At 50.8% G+C, this 20,671-nt stretch overlaps 2 protein-coding genes across 60 annotated transcripts in view; both read left to right on the top strand.

The window, feature by feature from the left end:
- On the top strand, window positions 1-13,298 carry NR1H3 (nuclear receptor subfamily 1 group H member 3). Of its 10 annotated transcripts, none has more exons than XM_038563389.1 (13): window positions 1-136; window positions 865-943; window positions 4,936-5,069; window positions 5,499-5,701; window positions 6,639-6,719; window positions 7,190-7,378; window positions 8,091-8,357; window positions 8,579-8,787; window positions 8,894-9,073; window positions 9,221-9,320; window positions 12,395-12,508; window positions 12,737-12,814; window positions 13,008-13,298. In XM_038563389.1, exons 5-13 carry the CDS (start codon window positions 6,677-6,679, stop codon window positions 13,130-13,132), a joined length of 1,305 nt encoding a protein of 434 aa, XP_038419317.1. In that variant the 5' UTR covers window positions 1-136; window positions 865-943; window positions 4,936-5,069; window positions 5,499-5,701; window positions 6,639-6,676; the 3' UTR covers window positions 13,133-13,298. The 10 variants fall into 10 exon arrangements, with proteins under 10 accessions (XP_038419317.1, XP_038419314.1, XP_038419308.1 ...); XM_038563386.1 differs by having other exon boundaries at window positions 12,720-12,814; XM_038563380.1 differs by having other exon boundaries at window positions 5,554-5,701; window positions 12,720-12,814; window positions 13,008-13,154.
- A 1,259-nt stretch (window positions 13,299-14,557) lies between these two features.
- The window catches only part of MADD (MAP kinase activating death domain), a 41,468-nt gene continuing 35,354 nt past the window's right edge, over window positions 14,558-20,671 (top strand). For all 50 annotated transcript variants that reach the window (XM_038563372.1, XM_038563371.1, XM_038563373.1 and 47 more), the window contains exons 1-4: window positions 14,558-14,712; window positions 17,877-18,022; window positions 18,657-19,256; window positions 19,972-20,275. In XM_038563372.1, the coding sequence (XP_038419300.1) occupies window positions 17,961-18,022; window positions 18,657-19,256; window positions 19,972-20,275 (966 nt within the window). In that variant the 5' untranslated portion in view covers window positions 14,558-14,712; window positions 17,877-17,960. The remainder of the gene's footprint in view (window positions 14,713-17,876; window positions 18,023-18,656; window positions 19,257-19,971; window positions 20,276-20,671) is intronic.

Below are 20,671 nucleotides of genomic sequence, written 5' to 3'. Positions count from 1 at the left end.
GGAGGGGCAGAGATGGTGGGAGCAGGAGGGACCTGGGAGGGGATGCGTGTGGGAGGCCCGCGAGGCGGCCGCGGCGGAGGAGCGTGGGAGTGTGGCGCGGGCTCGCGGGGCGGAAGGCGCTGGAGACCTCGTCTTGGTAAAGAGAGCCCCGAACTCGGGTGGGCCTCGGCCACGGAGACCCTGTAACGAGGTGGCGCCTGCTGCGGGCCGGACAGTGGCTGGGAGCGCGAGCGCCCCCTCGGGCCGGGGTGCCGCCGGGCCTCAGCCCAGAGCCAGAACGGCTGCCGAATTGGGGCGAGGGTTGGGAAGTGCAGGGCGCCCTTCTCCACGCCCCTGCCTTCTGGTGGAATTTGAGCCTTGGCCCCTGGCTCCGTTCCCCGGAGAAGCCCTGTTTGGTGCAGGGCACAGCGTGTCAACAGTTCTTTGGACTCCCTGTGCCCTTTGGGGTTGGTCCCAGTGCAGCCTGCCGCTCGTGCATTTGAGCAGAGCTCCAGGACACCTCTCACCTCTCTCCCAGTCCTTTCCCTTCCCTTCCATCCGTCCACTTGCGACTTTGGGGTGTCCTGGAAACGTATCACGCCTCCTCCGAAAGGAAAGTGTTGCACAGTACATTCAGACTTTGCAAAACCAAAGCAGTGAATCCGTGGGGGAGGAATTTCAGACCGGTGGGGGGATATATACAGGGATAAGGGGAAGGTGCATAGCTTAAAAGTGGGAGAAGATGGAGTTTCCATAGAATCAGAGACGCCCTGGGCCTTGGCTGTTAGGATCCAAATGCAGCCAATTTGGCCTCATGGCTTTGTGACTGAGCTCGGAGTGCCTCGCAGCTCCAGAGTCACGGGCCTTTGGGATGCTTTGATGCAGATCTGCCCACTGGAAGCAAAACTACCTCGGATGGTTGGAGAAATGAAAACCTGATCAGAACGATATGGGAGAAAACCGGGTCAGTATTTTGCCCTACAACACCAGATGCGATTATTTACATACACATTCCAAGGTTGTTAGGAAAAGAACGAATAGAAATTGAGAGCTGAAGGATGGGTAGGCAAATAGTTTCTTAATCTTACTTACTCACAAGCACCTTTAATGAATCAAATGAAAATTTGCCCCCGTGTCCCAGAAAACTGTCCACACACACACAAATGGAATTTTGCATGTAATCTCAAGAGGCTGGTGAAGAACGTCAGTAGTTTTCATAAGTCAGCATCTCTGAATCCCGGATCTAACCTAGTCCCCTTACTTTAAAGGATTAGGAAACAAGCCCAGAACGAGGAACTTGTCCAGGGTCACAGAGTTTAGGATAAGGGATTAAAACTCAATATTTTCTGATTCCCAGTCAAGTAGTCTTCATAATGGACTATTTCTTGCTGGCTCCTCAAACTGCATTGCTAAACCATGTATCTGGTGGCCCCCAGATACCTTCAATAAAAGAGATTATTTAAAAAGGAAACCTTTTCACGTTGGTGGGGTTGATTGGAGCATGGCTTATTGGCAAAATTCTGCGTCTTAGTGGGAGTTCTTGAATGTTTGTTTTAATATATCCCTTACTCTTCTTGCAATGTAGCCAGACCTTTCTGATTTCAGAATAAATCTTGGGCTCACTAAATTTTGGCAAGTAGAACAAATTCATCTCTTGCTTTTCTTCCCACTTGCTAAAGTATGTTTGAATCCTTTGTGCCTGCAAGTATCCTGTGTAGGAGGGATTGATGGAGCAGATATTTCATTTCTGTAGTGAAAAACAAATCCAGGAAGCGTGAAGATTATACCACAAGTATGTGGTAGAACCAAGAGGTAAGCCATGGCTTCTTGGCTCCCAGTTTCTGCATATTTTTCTACCAGGTGATTCTGTGGTCTCCATACCTTGGTTCCTAACTACAGACACAAAAAACTAGGCATGTAAATGGATAGGTAGATAGATACAGGGGCCTACCCCAGGCTGAATAAATCAGAATCTCTGAAAATGAGGCCAGGTTTGGAAACCACTGTTGCACTCTGTGTTGTCAGAAGCAAACCTAAATCCAGGTGAGTTAACCTTTTTTTTTGTTTGTTTTTTGTTTTTCCTTTTGGGGAGGCAATTTTTTGTAATGGAGTGAAGTGTTTTTTTTGTTCGTGTGATTTTGAGTTTGAGCTTTTGAGTGAGTCAGCTCTACCTGTATTCAAACTTGATATTTGCCCACTTGCTAGTAATTATCTCCTGGAGTTACTATATATGAGGATAAATAACACATGCAAAGATAAACATATGTGGAGGTAAATGTTACTTTTCTCCTTTCTGCTTTGTATATCATCTCTGAACTCAAGCCTGGGAAGCAGAAATTCCTGAGTTCTCTATTTTGTGATTGGGAGGTTGGGCACAAGTTGTTTGAGTGCCCTGCAAGATGACCCCCACACTCTGCATCTTTCCAGAATGGTGAAGGAGGGAGCAAAAATCCATTTCCCTAGTCTGTCCCTCCTTGTAGCCTGCTTCATCGGAATTTGAGTACTTTCAGGGGAATTATCGAGTAGTACATATGACTGTGAACTGGTGAATGCTCCTGTATTTTTGCTTCAAGTTTCCCTTTGCTGCAAGGAAAGCTTCTGGAGGTTCTAGGGATCCCAAATACGACCTGGAAGATCCCTGAAGGTGCTAAGATCCCCGAGGGGCCAAAGAAACATAGGAAAGGCCCTGTAGCACTAGGGGGCTTTGCACCTAACACCTGTGGGCTAATGGAACCATTCTGTGGGGGTGGATCTGGCAAAGCGAGACATGTGACCCCAGCTGCTGATCATCTGACTACTTGCTCGGGTTTGGGGGAGAAGTCCCAGTGGTTGGTCTGCAGAAACTGTGGAGATGGTGCCAGCAGGTTTTAGGCTTCTGTTTTCCTCTCCCTTTCCCTTTTCACAGTGGGGGAGGCTCCTGAACCCTGTAACCTGAAAGGGTAGCTCTGGCAGTAAGGCACTGGTCATGCTTCCTCCTGTACTTGAGATAAAGCAAGCTAACCCCCTGGCCTGGAGGAGATGGCGCCCTGACCTGCTTATTGAGCAGCTGGCACTAGCCTGGGTCAAGAGGGCTCCAGATGGGCTGGTGTGTGTGGTCTCGGGTCCTGGGCTGCAGAGAGGCTAAGATATCAGGAGAGGGAGCTACAGATCAGGAGTAGATGAAACAGGCGTTTCCCAGCTCCTAGAAGGTAGGTCATCAAGCCCCAGACTAACATTCCATCCCACATTCCTTATAACCAAATGTTGCAGTGACATCTCTGACTATACTTCTATGCTGATGCTTCTGGGGGTGGAGAAAGGTGGAGGAGGGAACTGGATGGATGATGTGAGTGCTGGGACAGAGTGGTTGCAGTTTCCCAGAGGTTGGAGTCCCTGATGTCTACTTTCCCAGGACAGCTGGGACCTTGTGAAAATCAGGAAAGGGACACATGGAGGAAGAATGAAGAGCCTTGTGCTCATGACTCAGAGATGCTCAGACAAGGGTGGTGGCCTTATGAGGGGATGACCTTGTGATAAGAGGGAACAAGAGCTAAAGCTGGAGGCAGAACTTTGAGATGGGGGGTGTCAGAGGGGCTTTTCTGAAATGTGAAAGTGAATACATGGGCAGATTTTGCAATATCATGCAGCCTGCTGTCTTCTCCAGTCTCTGCTCTCCAACCCCCACCCCACCCCATGCTTCCTCCCCATCTTTCACCACGTTCGTTTTCTGTTTCTGCTTTCCCCGTCCTTCTCCATCCTGTTCCTCCACAGCCTCTGTCCACTCCTTTTCCCTCTCTTCCCTGGTGCCCTGTTCATCTGTTTCAATCCCTCTGGCTGCCTGCCCTGGCCTTCTGTCCTTCTGTCCTCTGATGTGGGGCCCATGGGAACTGGAGTTCACAGCAAAACAGGAAGAGCCTGTGAGCAGGAAACTGGGAGCAGGGCAGGGGGTGAACAACCAGCAGTAACCTCAGCTCCTCGCCTCCCACATCTGGACTGAAGCATCCCCAGGGCTCTCTGTCCCTCCCACTGCAGCCCTGGCTTCTTCCATCTTGGTGCTTCACTGGTCCAGCAGACCTGAGAGGCAACCGGACAAGAGTATTCCTGGACTCTGATACAGGAGAAAGAGCACAGGGACTAGAGTGAGGACATCTGGATTCTGACCCCAGTTTGGTCACTAGCTCTGTGTGGTCTTGGAAAAGGCTATCCCATGAGCTCAGTGCACTCTGTAAAATGGTGCTCCTGTTACTTACCCTCCCTCCCTCTTGGGGCTGCTTTAAGGACCAAAGGAGATAGCGAGGGATTTGCATGTGGAAACAAGCCCTGGAAGGTTAATAGTGTACAGATTCAAGATGATGGGAAGACCTATAGTTGAAAATATTGGAGGTGAAAACAGCTACCCTCGAACACTTACTATGTGCCACACCTTGTGCTATGTGCATTTACTTGTGACAACCTTATGTGGCAAAAATAATTATCATCCCTTATTTTAAAGATAGGGAATCAGATTCAGAGACATTATGTAACTTATCAGGATCACACAGCTACTAAGAGAAGCAAAGGGAGGATTTGAATCCAAAATCTGAGCGCAGAGCTCAGGTGCTAAATCAACAAGATGAGATGGATCTGACTAGAGTTAACAAGTGTGGAAGAGGATCATTCTTTTTCTTGTTTACCTATTCATTTAACAAACAGGAACATAGTACCCACTCTGTTGCCTGCTCTGTGCTAGGCCCTGTTCTGTGAGCTACAGGGGAGATAAAATCAATAAAACATGGTATCTACCTTCGGGGATGGATCTCCCATTCTAGGTAGCAAGGCAGGATAGCTATGGCTCTAGTCTCAGCAGATGCTGGATAGAACCTACCATCACTGCCGATGGAACCATTCCCAGTTGTGAGAACCTGCATACATGTTCCCGGGTCCACCGTGGACTGGCATCTGGGTCACCTGCCATCTCTGCCCCTACCCCCATCACAGGCCTGCCACTGCTCTTCACCTGGCTACTTCACATCTCGGTGGCCCCCTGCAGGGTACCAACACTCAGACACCCTGGGAGGATAAGCACCTGCTTCTCCACCCCTGGAGTTCTACCAGTGTGGCCGAGGCCTGGGGTGAGTGGGGAGAGCCTTTTGGCCTCATCCCAGAAGCAGAGGAGGAGGAGGGAGGCTGGGAAAGCAGGCTGGGGCTCGGTGTCGCAATTCTGGGCAGTGCCGGGACCTTTTGCTCTAAGAGGTGTCTATGGAGGGGAGGGAACACCGACTCTGAATGCTGCCGGGATTGGGGTAGGGGTGCCTGGTAGGTAGTCCTTCTGTAAGAGCAGCTAAGAGCCACCGGGGTGAGGAGAGGAAGGGGAGAGACGTGGAACTGGGCTGGTCTACAGGGAAATGTGACTGTCATGGTTGGGGGCAGGGGGGCAGGGGTGAGGCTGGGCTGAGGGGGCGGGCAGGCTGGGGAGGAGTCACCATGGTGGGGAAGCTGCCTCCTGGGTGTGGGGGACGGCGGCCAGGGCTCTGGTCAGTTGTCTCCGGTCTGCCTAGCAGGAAGGAGAAGTGGCCCGACCCCTTGGCAGTCCCTCCCCTCAGCCTTTCCCCACAGTACTTCCCTGGGGCTCCCGTCCCTCACTTGCTCAGCTCCGACTCTGCCAGCGTGAGGCCTCCAGACCAGGGATTGCACCATCCTCCCCTCCCAGCAAGGGGGCTCCAGAGACTGCACCAGCCAGGAAGTCTGGTGGCTTGGGGATTCGGTGGGTCCACTCCTCAGCACTGGCCTGGGGCTCTGTGTGAGTCTGGAGTGGGAGGGGGTCACCCTGTAGAACTTAGGGGTCTCTGGGGAGAAGCGAAGGACGATGATGGTGATGGCAGCCCAGGCAGCAATAGGATAATAATTCCCGAGGGGTTCTGGGGGAAGGGGTCCTGGCTGTGGGATGGAGTGACTCCTAGAGGCAGGAGGTTTGTGCTGGGGCCCTGGAAAGTGACAGCACTGAGGGCGTCTGACAAGCAGTGAGTTTCACTGGGCGAGTGAGCCTCAATCCCATGCCCTAGTCCTGGCCAATTTTGGCTGTCCCCCGTCCTGGAGTGAGGGGAAGGGCTCTGAGAGAAGCTGGGCAGACATGCCCAAACCCTCTGTGATAGCCTGGAAGGGCCCCTGGGGAGAAAAGGCAGCAAGGTGGCCAACAGCTAAGACTTTGATGTCAGAGACCAGAATTGGAATCTTGGCTCTACCATTGCCTAACTGTGTGGCAATAGGCAATTTACTTAATCTCTCTCTTTTTTTTAAGATTTCATTTATTTATTTATGAAAGACACAGAGAGAGAGAGGCAGAGACACAGGCAGAGAGAGAAGCAGGTTCCATGCAGGAGTCTGATGTGGGACTAGATCCCAGGACTCCAGGATTGTGCCCTGGGCGGAAGGCAGACGCTCAACCGTTGAGCCACCCAGGTGTCCCTACTTAATCTCTTTAAACCTCAGTTTCCTCATCTATAAAATGGGCATAAGAATAGCCATGACATCCTAGGCATATCTAGGGGAAGGCATAGAAAGCTTTAGCACAGGCTGCTGGATACATACACAGCAAGTGAATGTTAGCGGGTGTATTAGTACTCATAGGATTGGGTAGAGAAGGTTGCTGAGGCGAGAAAGGAGCCCAGTTCTGAAGACTGTAACGTGGGTCATTCCTGCAGGACAGCCTCCTTGGTAATGTCCAGGGCTCCAGGAAGAGATGTCTTTGTGGCTGGAGGCCCCTGTGCCTGACGCTTCTCCTGGTAAGCCACTTCACTCCAGCCCTCTCTGCATTCAGGGCCCAGGTCCTCTCCTCCCTCAGGAATCAGCCTCCTGCCATCCCCTGGAGGGCAGCCCAGAGTTGATTTTGGTATTGCTTGCCTCCTGCCCGGACTGCCTGTCCGTGGGTCTGGTGCCGGTCCTTCTCAGCGTGGGCTTGCTGCTGGGGAGAGTTGGCATGTCTAGTGCTTACCAGCACTGGCTTTGAAGAGCGCTGAGCTCTGCAGTGGACGCACGCCAGCCCCTCAAGGGGACGAGAGTTAACATCCTGAGATGCAGGGGGACTACAAGTGACCAGCCCAAGAGCCCTACAAACCCCAGGGTCCTGAAGCCTGCGCCAGCATTTTGCTGCCCTCTAGGGGTAGAGATAAGTTTCCAGTTTCCCAGAAGAACGTGGAGGAAGGGGATGGGAGGGACCTGAGACCCCCTTGTGCCTCTCTTTTGGGGGGCCCAGACTCGGCAGCGGAGCTGTGGGAGCCCGACACACAGGATGCCAGCAGCCAGGCGCTGGGAGGCAACGACTGCATCCTTGGGGAGGAAGCCGGCACTCCCCAATCTGCTGGGGGCTCTCTGGGGGCAGGGCTGCAGGCAGCAGAGCCCACTGTCCTGCTCCCCGGAGTGGATACCCCTCCAGAATCTGCAGGTGAGGAGCTGTTGGATTCGGAGGCGGTAGGGGCCCCCTGGATCTGCGAGGGGTACCTTGGGGCTATTTACCCCTATAAGATCATGGTTAAGTCCAAAGGCTTCGGGTTCTATTAGACCCGACTGATCCAAGTGTGAATTTTGTCTCCACTTTGGGCCTTTCTGAGCCCGTTTCCTTTTTTTTTTTTTTTTTTTTTTTTTTTTTTTTTTTTTTTTTTTTTTTTTTTTTTTTTTTAAACTGTTTTATTTATTTTTTATTTTTATTTATTTATTTATTTATTTATTTATTTATTTATTTTATGATAGTCACAGAGAGAGAGAGAGGCAGAGACACAGGCAGAGGGAGAAGCAGGCTCCATGCACCGGGAGCCTGACGTGGGATTCGATCCCGGGTCTCCAGGATCGCACCCTGGGCCAAAGGCAGGCGCCAAACCACTGCGCCACCCAGGGATCCCTGAGCCCGTTTCCTTATTTGTGAAATGGAAATAGTAAATAGTACGTGTCTGCTAACGGTTGTGAGGTCGATGCACATAAAGGGCTTGAGCAGGACCTAGGATGTATAGCACTTGGCACCTGAGACCTACTTTCTCATAACGGACAAGACAGCCTACTGTGAAGGGAACAAAGGTCACTGGGTGCTCCGGGCCATGGCCATCTGGGCACCGAGCTTTTTCCTTGGAGAAGAACATTAATAGGCTCTCCCCTGTACCCAGAGCTCCGTCCACAGAAGCGGAAAAAGGGGCCAGCCCCCAAAATGCTGGGGAACGAGCTGTGCAGTGTGTGTGGGGACAAGGCCTCTGGCTTCCACTACAATGTGCTGAGCTGCGAGGGCTGCAAGGGATTCTTCCGCCGCAGCGTCATCAAAGGGGCGCACTACGTCTGCCACAGTGGGGGCCACTGCCCCATGGACACCTACATGCGTCGCAAGTGCCAGGAGTGCCGCCTTCGAAAATGCCGCCAGGCTGGCATGCGGGAGGAGTGTGAGTGTCTGGGGATGGGAGTGGGGGGAAGAGGCTGATGGGCAAGGGGTGCCAGGGTGTGAGGCCAGAGAGGCAGCTGAGCCTGCAGGGCCTAAGTATGGATTAGTATCTCTTCCTTGCCTTTACCCAATGCTCTCGGCTTTTCTGGAGCCTCAGACCACCCCTCTGCCCCATCCTGGCTGCTCATTTCCCCTCCTCATGTCACACGACCGTGTCCTTAGGCGTCTTGTCAGAAGAGCAGATCCGCCTGAAGAAACTGAAGCGGCAAGAAGAGGAACAGGCTCAGGCCACATCCATGCCCCCCAGGGTGTCCTCACCTCCCCAAGTCCTGCCCCAGCTCAGCCCAGAGCAACGGGGCATGATTGAGAAGCTGGTGGCTGCCCAGCAACAGTGTAACAGGCGCTCTTTTTCTGACCGGCTTCGGGTCACGGTAACCAGGGGAACTGGGGAAAGGGGGCTGTGCCCAGAGCACTGGTTGGCTCCTTGATATCTGACTCAGTGTAGTTCATTTTTTCCATCCTTGCCCTTCTGGGTAGCCTTGGCCCATGGCACCAGATCCCCAGAGCCGGGAGGCCCGTCAGCAGCGCTTTGCCCACTTCACCGAGCTGGCCATCGTCTCTGTGCAGGAGATCGTTGATTTTGCCAAACAGCTGCCTGGCTTCCTGCAGCTCAGCCGGGAGGACCAAATCGCCCTGCTGAAGACTTCTGCGATCGAGGTGGCTGGCGAGGCCGAGGGGTGAAGGGAGAACCAAAGCGGGACTGTCTCTGGCAGGGGCTTCCAGACAGCTGGGTGGGGAGCGCAGGTGCCCCATGCCAAGACCGGCCTTCCGAGCCCCTGTTTGAGGTCTGCTGCTTGTGTGCAGGTAATGCTTCTGGAGACATCTCGGAGGTACAACCCTGGGAGTGAGAGTATCACGTTCCTCAAGGATTTCAGTTATAACCGGGAAGACTTTGCCAAAGCAGGTAAGGACCAAGATCAAAAATGGCTTGGGCGGGGTGGAAAGACACTTCTTGTCATCGGGCTCATAGTGACTACAGAGACACAGGCCCAGGCTTTGGGTGGCTGTACGGGAAGGCTCCACTTGTTTTTCCAAGATAGAAAGTCAGAGTGGTGTTAGGCCTCTCTCAGCTGATCCAAATAGACTTCTGTTCTCTGTTGCATTTGCCCAGTGGTCTTCACACACAGTGTTTCAAGGAGCCTGGCCTGTGGGTGGGGGCTTCCATAGAAGTGTCACCTTAGAGGAGGATCAGTGACACAGGAATGTCCTTCATGCTCTCTAGCCAAACGAGAAACCATTTCTTTTTTAAGATTTCATTTATTTATTCATGAGAGACACAGAAAGGCAGAGACATAGGCAGAGGGAGAAGCAGGCTCCTCTCAGGGAACTTGATGTGGGATTTGATCCTAAGACCCTGGGATCACGACCTGAGCCAAAGACAGATGCTCAACCTCTGAGCCACCCAGGTGTCCCAAGAAACTCCATTTAATATTGTGCTTCTGCATAATGTTTTGCTTGAAGAAAAGATTTCACAGCTAGGAAAAAAAAGAGCTTGAAAAGCACTGCACTGAGCCTTTTAGTATCTACTGATGGACTTGGTTGTGCTTTTTGAGGATCTTGGGGACTGATTTTCCCCCCTACTCTTTTTCAGTTGCTTTTTCTGATAAGTTGTGGAACAGAAGCTGAAACATGGCAATTGTAGGGCAGTTTTCGGATAAGAGTGAACACTCCCATCCCCGTGCTGCACCTGGAGTGTTTTCTCCAAGAATTAGTTCCCAGGACTTCTCTTTGCTCCTTGCTTGCAGGCTAAGCAGTGTTGGTTTCCTCATATTCAGTTGCTGGTAATGTTTGTGTTATAGGGGGGCAGTGGTGGGAAAGAATGGAATGCTCACAGGGTTTTGGAGGGACTAGAACTTCAGCTCAGCAGGAGACTGAGTAGTTTATTTATTTATTTTTTTAAAGAGCTTGTCACTTTTTTTTTTAAATCTTTTTTTTTAACATTTTTATTTATTTATGATAGTCACAGAGAGAGAGAGAGGCAGAGACACAGGCAGAGGGAGAAGCAAGCTCCATGCACCGAGAGCCCGACGTGGGATTCGATCCCGGGTCTCCAGGATCGCGCCCTGGGCCAAAGGCAGGCGCCAAACCGCTGCGCCACCCAGGGATCCCGAGACTGAGTAGTTTAACACATGAGTGAGTGGGTCTGTAAAATAGGGCTTATGCTGTGTCTCCATTCTCAGGGCTTGGCAGGTCCTGGTTTCCAGGGCAGAACTTATAAAGTCCTCTCTTTTTTCTGGCGACACAGACCAGCTCATGTGCCTCTTGTTCCCACACAGGCCATCCAGTGAGCTTTCTAGAAAGGCCTCCTTAAACAACAGGGCATGGCCGAGGTCTATTGGCATCTCTTGCCTTCTGTAGTGCCAGGTGTGCCCCTGAATTGTGTAGGCACCTAATGGGGCAACTTGAGGACTTTTTCCAGCTTTAAAACCCAGCCTTGCTTCCTTTATCTGCCTGTTCCCCAAATGCTGCTTCCCCAGCCCTTCCAAAGCATGGTCTCCTCCTCATCCTTCCTAACATCCTCCTTTCTAAACCCTTTGCCATTCTCATGTGAAGAGTGTTCCTTCAGCACTTGCAGAATTGTGCCATCTGAATCTGCACCTATTTATAGATTCATTTATATAAGCAGTTTCGAACCATCATGTTTGGCTTTTTTAAAAAAAGATTTTATTTATTTGACAGCAAGAGAGCACAAGCAGGGGGAGCAGCAGGCTCCCCACTGAACAAGGAGCCCAAGGTGGGGCTCCATCCCAGGACCCTGGGATCATGACCCGAGCGGAAGGCAGACACTTGACTGAGCCACCCAGGTGCCCCTCATGTTTGCCTTTCATTTCTTTTTTGTCAGTGAGGTCTTGGGTAGGAGGAGCAGGGGCTCTCTTTTGTCAGATCTCCGTCCTTCTGTACATCCACTACCATATGCTGCATGCAGTGGACAGCTAAAGATGTGCACGCACAGTGCTGGAGGTGTCCATTCAGCAAGCGTGAGCAGACCTGGCAGGGTACACAGCACAACTCCAGAACCTACTCATCCTCTCTGTACAAAGGGGCCGTTCACAATTTGAGGTTTAACACCTCACCAAGAAAGGCTTTATAAAATGGCGCTTGTCCATTAAATGTCTCAACACACACTTGATAAACATCAGGGTGAAAGTGCAGGAAGTGACTAATCAAGAAGCCTCAAATGGAAAAGTTAGCAGATGGTTGCTAAAAGAAATCAGAAAGCCTGGGGGACAGGGAGGGGTGGGGAGACTTTGTGATGGCAGAAGTGTGCTCTAGATGTTATGACTTTAGGTCATGGTGTGTTGGACTTCACTCTCAGCAAAAAGACTGGTTCTATTTTTTAAGTTTTATTATTTATTTAACAAACGCTTATATAGGAGTTACCATTCTAAGGACCCATTATGAGGTTGGTGCTGTTATTATCTTCCATTTTACAGATGGAAAAACCAAGGCCCAGAGAGTTTAGATAACTTATGTAAGGTCACGCAGCCTAATAAATGGCCAAGCCAGGGCTCAAACCCAGGCAGTCCGATGCCACAGTCCATGCCCTCAACCACATTGCTGTGTTCCTGCTGGGACGTGAAACATGAGGCATATCTCTAGTATTCAAATAAGGCCAATTGCCAGTGAAAAAGTTTTCTTTGAAAACAAAAACAAGAGTTTTTCTATTTCTAGTAATGTGGGGCCCCGGAGAATTGCAGTAATAGCAGGTATTATCATTTAACTCAGTACCTCCTTGTGTGCCAAACACAGCACTATACATGCTTTGCATGCTTTGTGATTTAACCGTCACAACAGTCTTAGAAGTTCAGATATTCCCATCTCACAGATGAGGCTTAGAAAAGAAACTTGCCTAATGTTACCCAGCAGAGCCCTGGAGACTTCTTAGTTCCTAATAGTTCCCATAAGTTAAGGAGTTGGAGGAGAGAAGGAAGTTCCTGCTGCTGGTGCTGCACGCCCCACTCCCTTCTTCCTCCCCAGGGCTGCAGGTGGAGTTCATCAACCCCATCTTCGAGTTCTCCAGAGCTATGAATGAGCTGCAACTCAATGATGCCGAGTTTGCTTTGCTCATTGCCATCAGCATCTTCTCTGCAGGTGCGATGAGGGGCAGAAGGGAAAAGGAGCAAGAGACTTGCATCAAGTGGGGCTGCAGGCCCCATAGGGCAGGAATTGTGGGAGTGGGAGCCCTCCATTGTTGTGCTACCTGGGAGAGGGTGGGGCATGTCCCTATTTGGGGGGTGTGATTTGGGGTGTGGCACTGAGACCCTGGCCACACCTGCTCCTGACCTCTGTTGGTGACCTATAGATCGGCCCAATGTGCAGGACCAGCTCCAGGTAGAAAGGCTGCAACACACTTATGTGGAGGCCCTGCATGCCTATGTCTCCATCCACCACCCCCACGTGAGTCTCCCCAAGTCGCCTCCTGTTCTCCTCCCCACAGGCTCATCCCCAGACACCCCTACTTCCCCTTCAAGTATCCTTCCCTGACTACATTTTGCACAGCTAGTTCTCTACCCATCCCACAATTCCCCTATCCTTGCCCCCCTTCCCTGGGGAGAGACAGACACTATACTTGTCTCTCTCCTTCCCTCAGGACCGACTGATGTTCCCACGGATGCTAATGAAACTGGTGAGCCTCCGGACACTGAGCAGTGTCCATTCAGAGCAAGTGTTTGCACTGCGCCTGCAGGACAAAAAGCTTCCCCCGCTGCTCTCTGAGATCTGGGATGTGCACGAATGACTGCTCTTCCCCCCCATATCTTCTGTTTTCTGAGGCACCTGCCTGCTTCCTAGAGGTGAAGCAGATGGAGAAGGGCAAACATTCCTGGGAGCTGGGCAAAGGAGATCCTCATTGTGGCATTAAAGGAGAGTCAAAGGGTTGGGAGTCTGTGGCTGCTGGGCTGTGAGGGTCCTGCCAACACTGTGCTCTATTTGAAGACTGTACTGAACCCAACCAAGTGAATGGATCTGGGGGCCACTTTGCACAAGGTTTTCCAGGGCCCTGCCCGTCCTGCCTCCACCGCTTCCTGTTTTCCCCACAGGGCCCCAAGAGAAATTCTCCACTGTCATTCTGCGGCTCAGCCATAAATGCCTCGGGGCTGCCTCACTGATAGGTCTGGCGCCGTGTGTACAGAAAGACCACAAGGAAGACAGAATGAGAGAAACTATTTCTGGACCCTGCGGGTGGGGGCATGGCCATTGGTGTGGAAACCGTCCTTTAGGGTCCACCTCCAGACGCTTAAGAGGGAGACAAACCACAGTAACAGCCTTGGCAGTGAGAGGGGACCTCCTTCAACTAAGCCCGCCCTACTGCGGTTTAGATGCCCCCTTCCCCTTTAATGATCCAGGTGGGATAGGGTTCTCTTTCTCAGGGGGGAAGGGGGGTGAATTTTCAGCACAAACACCCCAGCCATGCATGCACCTGTTTTCGTGCGCGCTCTCGTAATGCCTCGGGTTTTCCGTTGGTACCTTAAAAAAAAAAAAAAAAAAAAGGGAGGGCCAACAGTCAGTCCTGTAGGGCCCCAGGCCCTGAGGACCGCGAAGGAAAGTGCCTTGAGGCCAGGGGAGGGTTGGGGCTGTCAGAGGGACTGGACTCCATTTCCCAGCGGGTACCGCGGCACCGTTCACGCCCCCTGCGCTCTGCGCGCTCCCGTGTAGGTGAGCCGGCGGCCACGCCTTCCGGCCTCGGCTCCCACCCCCCCGCCGTCCGTGAGTTGGTAGGCTCCACCTCCGGGCCCGCAGGCTTTGCAGCCCAGGCTGCCGGGCACTTCCAAGCCGCTAGCGGGGGGGTGGGGAGTGGGGGGGGTTGAGGTGTGGGTGACGCTCAGAAAGTCTCAGGAGCAGTTTTATGTTGAGAAGCCGCTTCCACGTTAGTCCACGGTTCGTCGAAAGGGGCTCTCTCACCACGTCAAATTAAAATCCCTTTGTGCAACCTACACAAAAGGTATCCCTTTGGGTCCTCCCCGTGGCACGCTTGGCGCTGGGCCGGCCCAGCGCTCCCCGTCGCCTTCCCACTCCCCCACGGATAGGTGTGTGCGTAGCCGCCTTTCTCCCGAGATTGGCTCCACCCTTCAGCGGACGGCTTGGTGCAGCCCCGTCCCCCCGTGGTGCGTGGTACGGCCCCCGGCCCCCTCAGCCTCCCCCCTCCCTCACGGGCTCCGAGTGGTACGCGCCCCCCGGTGCAGACGCGGAACTGGCGCGCGCGCTCCGAGCGGGCTGGGGCTGGCGCCGGCGAGCTTCCGACGCTCTGCTGCCGGGGCCGTGTGGCTGGGCCTGGCCGGCGCCCCACGGCTCGGGAGGTAGGAAGGTCCGGGCCCTGGAACGGTCTGGGGACGGGGCTCTCCGGGGGAAACGGGCACCAGGGGAAGCCACTTCTGAGGAGGCCCTCAAGGAGTTGGGGGGGCGGGGGTCGCGGAGGGAGGGGGCGGGGCTAGGACTGAGGGCGCTCGGGGCTGCCGAGGGGGTGCGCGCCGGCGCCCCGGGCTCTGCTCTGCTCGCCGCGGCGGGCCTCGATTCCTGCCGGGGTGGCCGGGGCGCGGGTTCGGGGCGGGGGCGGGGCGAACTGTCCAGCAGGTGAGGGGGCGGGCGGGGCTGTCTTGCCGGAGGACCGAGCCGGGATAAGCACCTGGCGCGCGCTCGTGTGCACGCACACCCTATATTTGATCACGATTCGGAGACCATGTGTGGTCTTTTCGAAAAAGAAAAAAAAATTTTTTTTTTGGTGTTTCAAAACTGGAGTCGAGACACTGTTTAATCTTTCCTGCAGCTGCTTGCCTCCTCATCCTCGTGCATCTTTCAGTTCCACCTCTTCCTGTCCCCCCCCCTTCTCCAACCCTGCCTATTGCCTGCCTGCCTTATTGCTCTCTTTCTCCCCCAATGCTGACTAGTCTGTGCTGATGCGCTTGCAAGGTCACTGCCTGGGTAGGAGAGGCGAGAGCCTCCTGTTGTGCTCACGTCAGCAAAGATGTCATATCGCTCTCCGGTTCCTGTGGTTTTACTATGACATCCTGCCCCACACGAGGGACTAGTCCAAAGCGTTGATTATCGTGGCCATTCGTAGGCTGAAAATTCAGAGAACTTAAAAGAGCTATGGATTCTAAATCAGCGTCTGGATGGTGAAGTAGGACTTCAGCAGATAGGTATGCGTTTTCAGCGTGACGCCTTTGGAATATAGGAGCTGAGAACCAGGGACCCCCCCCACCCCCATTAGTAAAAACATGGTTGAGGCAAAAGGCAGAGTCTGAGGCTGGGTTGATACGAAAACAGGATGTGAGTTATAGGTGATATCAGAGTCTTTATGAAAAAGGGAGAGAATGGGGAGAAAAGCCTTGGTTATCTCTGCAATCTGAATAACCAGAGGCAGTAACTGTTGATGAGAGATGAAGTGTGGCTAAAATTCTTTTCTATCACTAGTGCTGAAATAGTCACAAGATCTCAGGGGCCTTGTGATTCTAGAGGGAGATGAACATGGTAGAGCATGATAATGACTTGAGTTTTATCAACTGATTCTCAGTGGCAGGGCCGTTCTCCCACCAAGGCTAGAGGCCTGATGCCCTAAGATGTTAGTAGAAGATGCTTTAGCTGTGATCTTTGAGATTTTGGCCGGAAAGGGCTCTTGATTTTCAGTGTAAACATAGATTTCAAGGCTTAGCCTTGAGCTGTGGCCTTGTAAATTCAGTTTTACTTTAGGATACATTGGCTCTCACCCTAAGCATTTTCCATATAATTATAGGAAGAATTATGCTTTTTACCCATGTCCCGTTTGATTTCTCTATTTCCCTCCCCTTCTTACTCTGCTTGGGAGGAGCAGAGATCAACTTTATAACAGTGCCCACCTTCTGCAGTTTGCTCATGACTCCGTGGCACTGCAGAGAACCAAAGGACTTTTTGGATGGTGGTGATACCTAGAAATGAGTATATGGCATGCATAGAAACTTGGTTATTGGTTGCATGGAAAGAAGATATTTTCTCTCTCAAAATTCAGAACTAGAACAAAGTACAAACTAAAAATCGTTTGGAGAGAAGATAGCCTCATAGTTAGCAGGCGCTGTCAGTGGAAGAGGTGTCTCTAGATTCAAGGAGAATGAATTGTTATGGGCCCTGGCCGACTCTGGAGTAGCAGCTGCTAGCACTGTGCGGTCACCAAGCAGGGGAGGGGCTGTGCCTATGCTATAAATAGTTCTGGGAGCCAGAGTCGCTATGGAGACAATACCGAATCCTATTACCTGCAGGTCCTCTATTGGGAGCAAGAGAAGGGAGGGAGCAGTATTTTGAGGATTTGAGAGTATTGCAGAGCAGTCTATTTATTATTAAGTAGGGAAGAAAAAAGATAGAACTTCTCATTATCTAAATCAAATAGGACCTTAAGCATACAGGGATTGTGCATGTCTGGGTATGGGAGTACACGCAGCAGCCGAGAAGGGAGTGGCGTGTGTGTGTTTGTGTATGTAGGGTTATGGTAATATTCGTGGTAGTATAGCGAAGGAGGTCTTAGTGTGGCCGTGTGTGGAGCACAGAGGTAGAATCCTTATGCACTGAAGATAGCCTTGTAGTGGAGTGAAACATTTTATTTAGAGAAGTGTATGGAGACCCAACAGGTCATAAATTATAATTAAGACCATGTAAGCTTTTCCTAATTTTTGGACTGTGGTTCAGAAATTCCTGTCAGTGCCTCTCCCTGCCCTTGCAGAAATTCTGTTATTTATGCATCTAATTCTTAATTTGTACAAGACGTACAAGGATCAAGTCTCATTTCTGTGTACTGTATTACTGATTCCAACTGTAGGGCTAGAATAGAGGAGAAAGACTATGATTCAGCACCAAGGGCAGAGCTAGTAGCGCTAGCCAGTGGGCCCCTTTCTTGCTTGAAGAGGGAAGAAAAATGGTTTAGAAGAAGCAGTTGGGGCATAGATATTCTTCATCTGAGAGTGCTCAGGGTAGAGTAGCCTGCTGTTGTTATCATCTGAATGCACAGAGCATACAGTTTTTATGGTAGTTTCACATGAAGCTGAATGCAGAATGTTGGAACAGAAAGTAATTAGGTTTTCATGTAGAGGTAGGAGTACAGATTAGTGCTGATTAGAGTCTGATTTGATCCTGATCCACTCTGGAGCTATCCTAAAAGTGACTTCGTTTTGTTATCATAATGACCGAGTCCAGATTAGACTAACTGGGTGTGTTATTCAGAAAGCACCAGGAGTGAGGCTGGAAGTGGGCTGCTTTGTAGGGATGGGGAGGTGAGCCATTATTTGTTCTAATTCTTGATATTTGACTCTGTGAGTTCATAAGCTTAGACCAAGTGCTAGGCTAGGAAAAGTGTCATGTTCTCCCATCTTTAGCACTAAAATGGAAGAGACCTTCTGACCTATGACCCTGGCTGGAATGAAGCTGAGAGGGATGCATCCCTTAGGCACAGCGGTGGATTTTATCAGTACTTTTTTTCCTATTGGACTTGAATTTTTAGATAACATCAGAATTCCTCCTGGGAACAGTGACTCCTTGTGTGGTGCCTTGAAGTTTCTCTGAGATGAACTGATGAATTGGAGCCATGGTGCAGAAGAAGAAGTTCTGTCCTCGGTTACTTGACTATCTCGTGATCGTAGGGGCCAGGTAACCAAGAAGAGACTGATTTTTATCTTGTCATTTGGGATGACCACAACATGTGTGATTATTTCTCTTCCCGATACCCACATTGTTTTGCATAACTCATTTGTCCCCTGTTATTTTTCCTTGATGGGAACATTGGTGCTAGTAGTGAAAACAGCAGTCAGGTGGATTGAGAGTATTGGCCAGAGGAACAGAGACAGAATGAAATTGGTCTTTTTTTTTTTTTTTGAAATTGGTCTTATATAGCATCTTTGTGTTCTTGGGCAAATGTACTTTGTATACCTCAGTTTCCTTAATTTTTAAAAAAAAGTATGCTGTGCTCTTTCTCTACCTGCATATGCTCTGTTGGTAATTCATTAGCTGATATACCTTTAAAAGTGCTAATCATCTTAAAGTGTTAGTAATAATTCCATTGTTGTAATTTCCCTTGCATTTCAAGATAGGTATCTTCACGACAGCACAGACCTCATTTAGCCTACCAGCTAAATGTGGCAAGCAGCACCCATATTTTCCAAGGTCCTGCAGTTAGGTTACTTTATTCAAAATAGTATTTTAAGCTCTATTTCTGGACTGTGGTTAAAATTTGGAACGGCATCCTATCCCTTCAGGCTGCTGAATTTCTCTTTATGTTCTTCAGGCACCCAAGCAGTGATAGTGTGGCCCAGACTCCTGAATTATTACGGCGCTATCCACTGGAGGACCACGCTGAGTTTCCCCTGCCCCCAGATGTAGTGTTCTTCTGCCAACCAGAGGGCTGTCTGAGTGTGCGGCAGCGGCGCATGAGCCTGCGGGATGATACTTCTTTTGTCTTCACCCTCACTGACAAGGACACTGGAGTCACTCGTTATGGCATCTGTGTTAACTTCTACCGCTCCTTCCAGAAGCGTATGCCTAAGGACAAGGGGGATGGGGGGGCAGGGTCCCGTGGGAAGGAAGGACCCCGTGCTACTTGTGCCCCAGAAGAGATTGGCACTGAGAGCTCAGAGAGTGGCTTGTCCCTGCAGCCTCCCAGTGCTGACTCTGCCCCCCCTAATGTGACTCAGTCTCCTCGGGGCAAACCCCGGGCCAAGACGGGAAGCCGCTCCCGCAATAGTACTCTGACATCCTTGTGCGTGCTCAGCCACTATCCCTTCTTCTCCACCTTCCGAGAATGTCTGTACACCCTCAAACGTCTGGTGGATTGCTGCAGTGAGCGGCTGCTGGGCAAGAAACTAGGCATCCCTCGAGGTATACAAAGGTATGGTTTGCCACTGACACTTAGAAGAGAGGGAAGCAGTGAATGATGAGGTATTAATTGGTCTGTGAAGGGCAGGAAATTTCTTCTAAAGCCCGAGGTCCTTCATCTAGCTAGAATGAAGTGTTGTCTTAGATCTTGATGTATGTTTAAGAATAAACTTTTGTTTTAAAAAAAAAAATCAATCATTAAAAAAATAACCCGAGGTCCTTCATATACCTTTTATTTATTTATTTATTTATTTAAGATTTTATTTATTCATGAGACACAGAGAGAGAGAGAGAGAGAAAGAGAGGCAGAGACAGAGGCAGAGGGAGAAGGAGGCTCCATGCAGGGAGCCCGATGTGGGACTTGATCCCAGGACTCCAGGATCTGCCCTGGGCCAAAGGCAGGCGCTAAACCGCTGAGCTGCCCGGGCTGCCCCATATACCTATTTAAACACAGTATATTAGTGCTTCCTAAGGGAAATACTGGGGAATTAGACTTCCTAACACAGGACTGTTTGGAGCTCGATGTCTTATGCAGGCAGGACAATAAGTACTGCTATGTATACATTTTAACAGTGGTTCTCACTCTTGTACATACCCTCTGATCCTAGCCAAGCCCAGAGAGTGGGCATTTCCAGTTGTCATCATTTTTACTGTAAGGTTACACTGTGTTGCAGCGGGGTGTCAGCTCCTGGTGCTTACGTGTCTGTTTCCTGCTGTGTGCTCCTCAGGGACACTATGTGGCGCATCTTTACTGGATCATTGCTAGTGGAGGAGAAGTCAAGTGCCCTTCTTCATGACCTTCGAGAGATCGAGGCCTGGATCTATCGATTGCTACGCTCCCCAGTGCCTGTCTCTGGGCAGAAGCGAGTGGACATTGAGGTCCTACCCCAGGAGCTCCAACAAGCTCTGACCTTTGCTCTTCCAGACCCTTCTCGATTCACCCTAGTGGATTTCCCACTGCACCTTCCCTTGGAACTTCTGGGTGTGGATGCCTGTCTCCAGGTGCTAACCTGCATCCTGTTAGAGCACAAGGTGAGAGAGCCAGCTCTCTAGACCTTTAAGGACAGGGACTATGTCTTTTTCATATGTTTGTCTCTAGGAGGTAACATACACCAGGTACTCCGTTGGTGTGGGTTGAATTAAGGTACAATCAATGGAATGTATTCAGAGGATTGTCCACTCAGTCGAATTATCCTTAACCAGACTTACTTAATGCTTTGGAAATATCAGTAGTTCTGTTCCAATGAGTGGTCCTGGAACTGGGGGACCAAGGACCAGGAAGGTAAGGCATGGGGCAGAGATAATTGTGGAAACTGTGCTCGTGGAGCCCTAGGCATGGTGAAATGGAAATGAAATTATATAGCATTGGAAAAAGAAAGAAAGAGAGAAAGAGAGAGAGAGAAAGAGAGAGAGAGAGAAAGAAAGAAA

This window comes from Canis lupus, chromosome 18, assembly GCF_011100685.1.
Source record: "Canis lupus familiaris isolate Mischka breed German Shepherd chromosome 18, alternate assembly UU_Cfam_GSD_1.0, whole genome shotgun sequence".
NCBI lineage: Eukaryota > Metazoa > Chordata > Mammalia > Carnivora > Canidae > Canis > Canis lupus.
The sequence above is the reverse complement of the archived record's forward strand: the minus strand, read 5'-3'. Positions and strand labels throughout refer to the sequence as shown.

What these genes read in the sequence shown, in the direction of transcription:
- NR1H3 (XM_038563386.1), top strand. Translation starts at nt 6,677, where the DNA reads ATGTCTTTGTGGCTGGAGGCCCCTGTGCCTGACGCTTCTCCTG. An exon ending in TACCCCTCCAGAATCTGCAG is followed by an intron (nt 7,379 to 8,090) that starts GTGAGGAGCTGT and finishes CCCTGTACCCAG; the next exon opens with AGCTCCGTCCACAGAAGCGG. An exon ending in CATCAGCATCTTCTCTGCAG is followed by an intron (nt 12,509 to 12,719) that starts GTGCGATGAGGG and finishes GGTGACCTATAG; the next exon opens with ATCGGCCCAATGTGCAGGAC.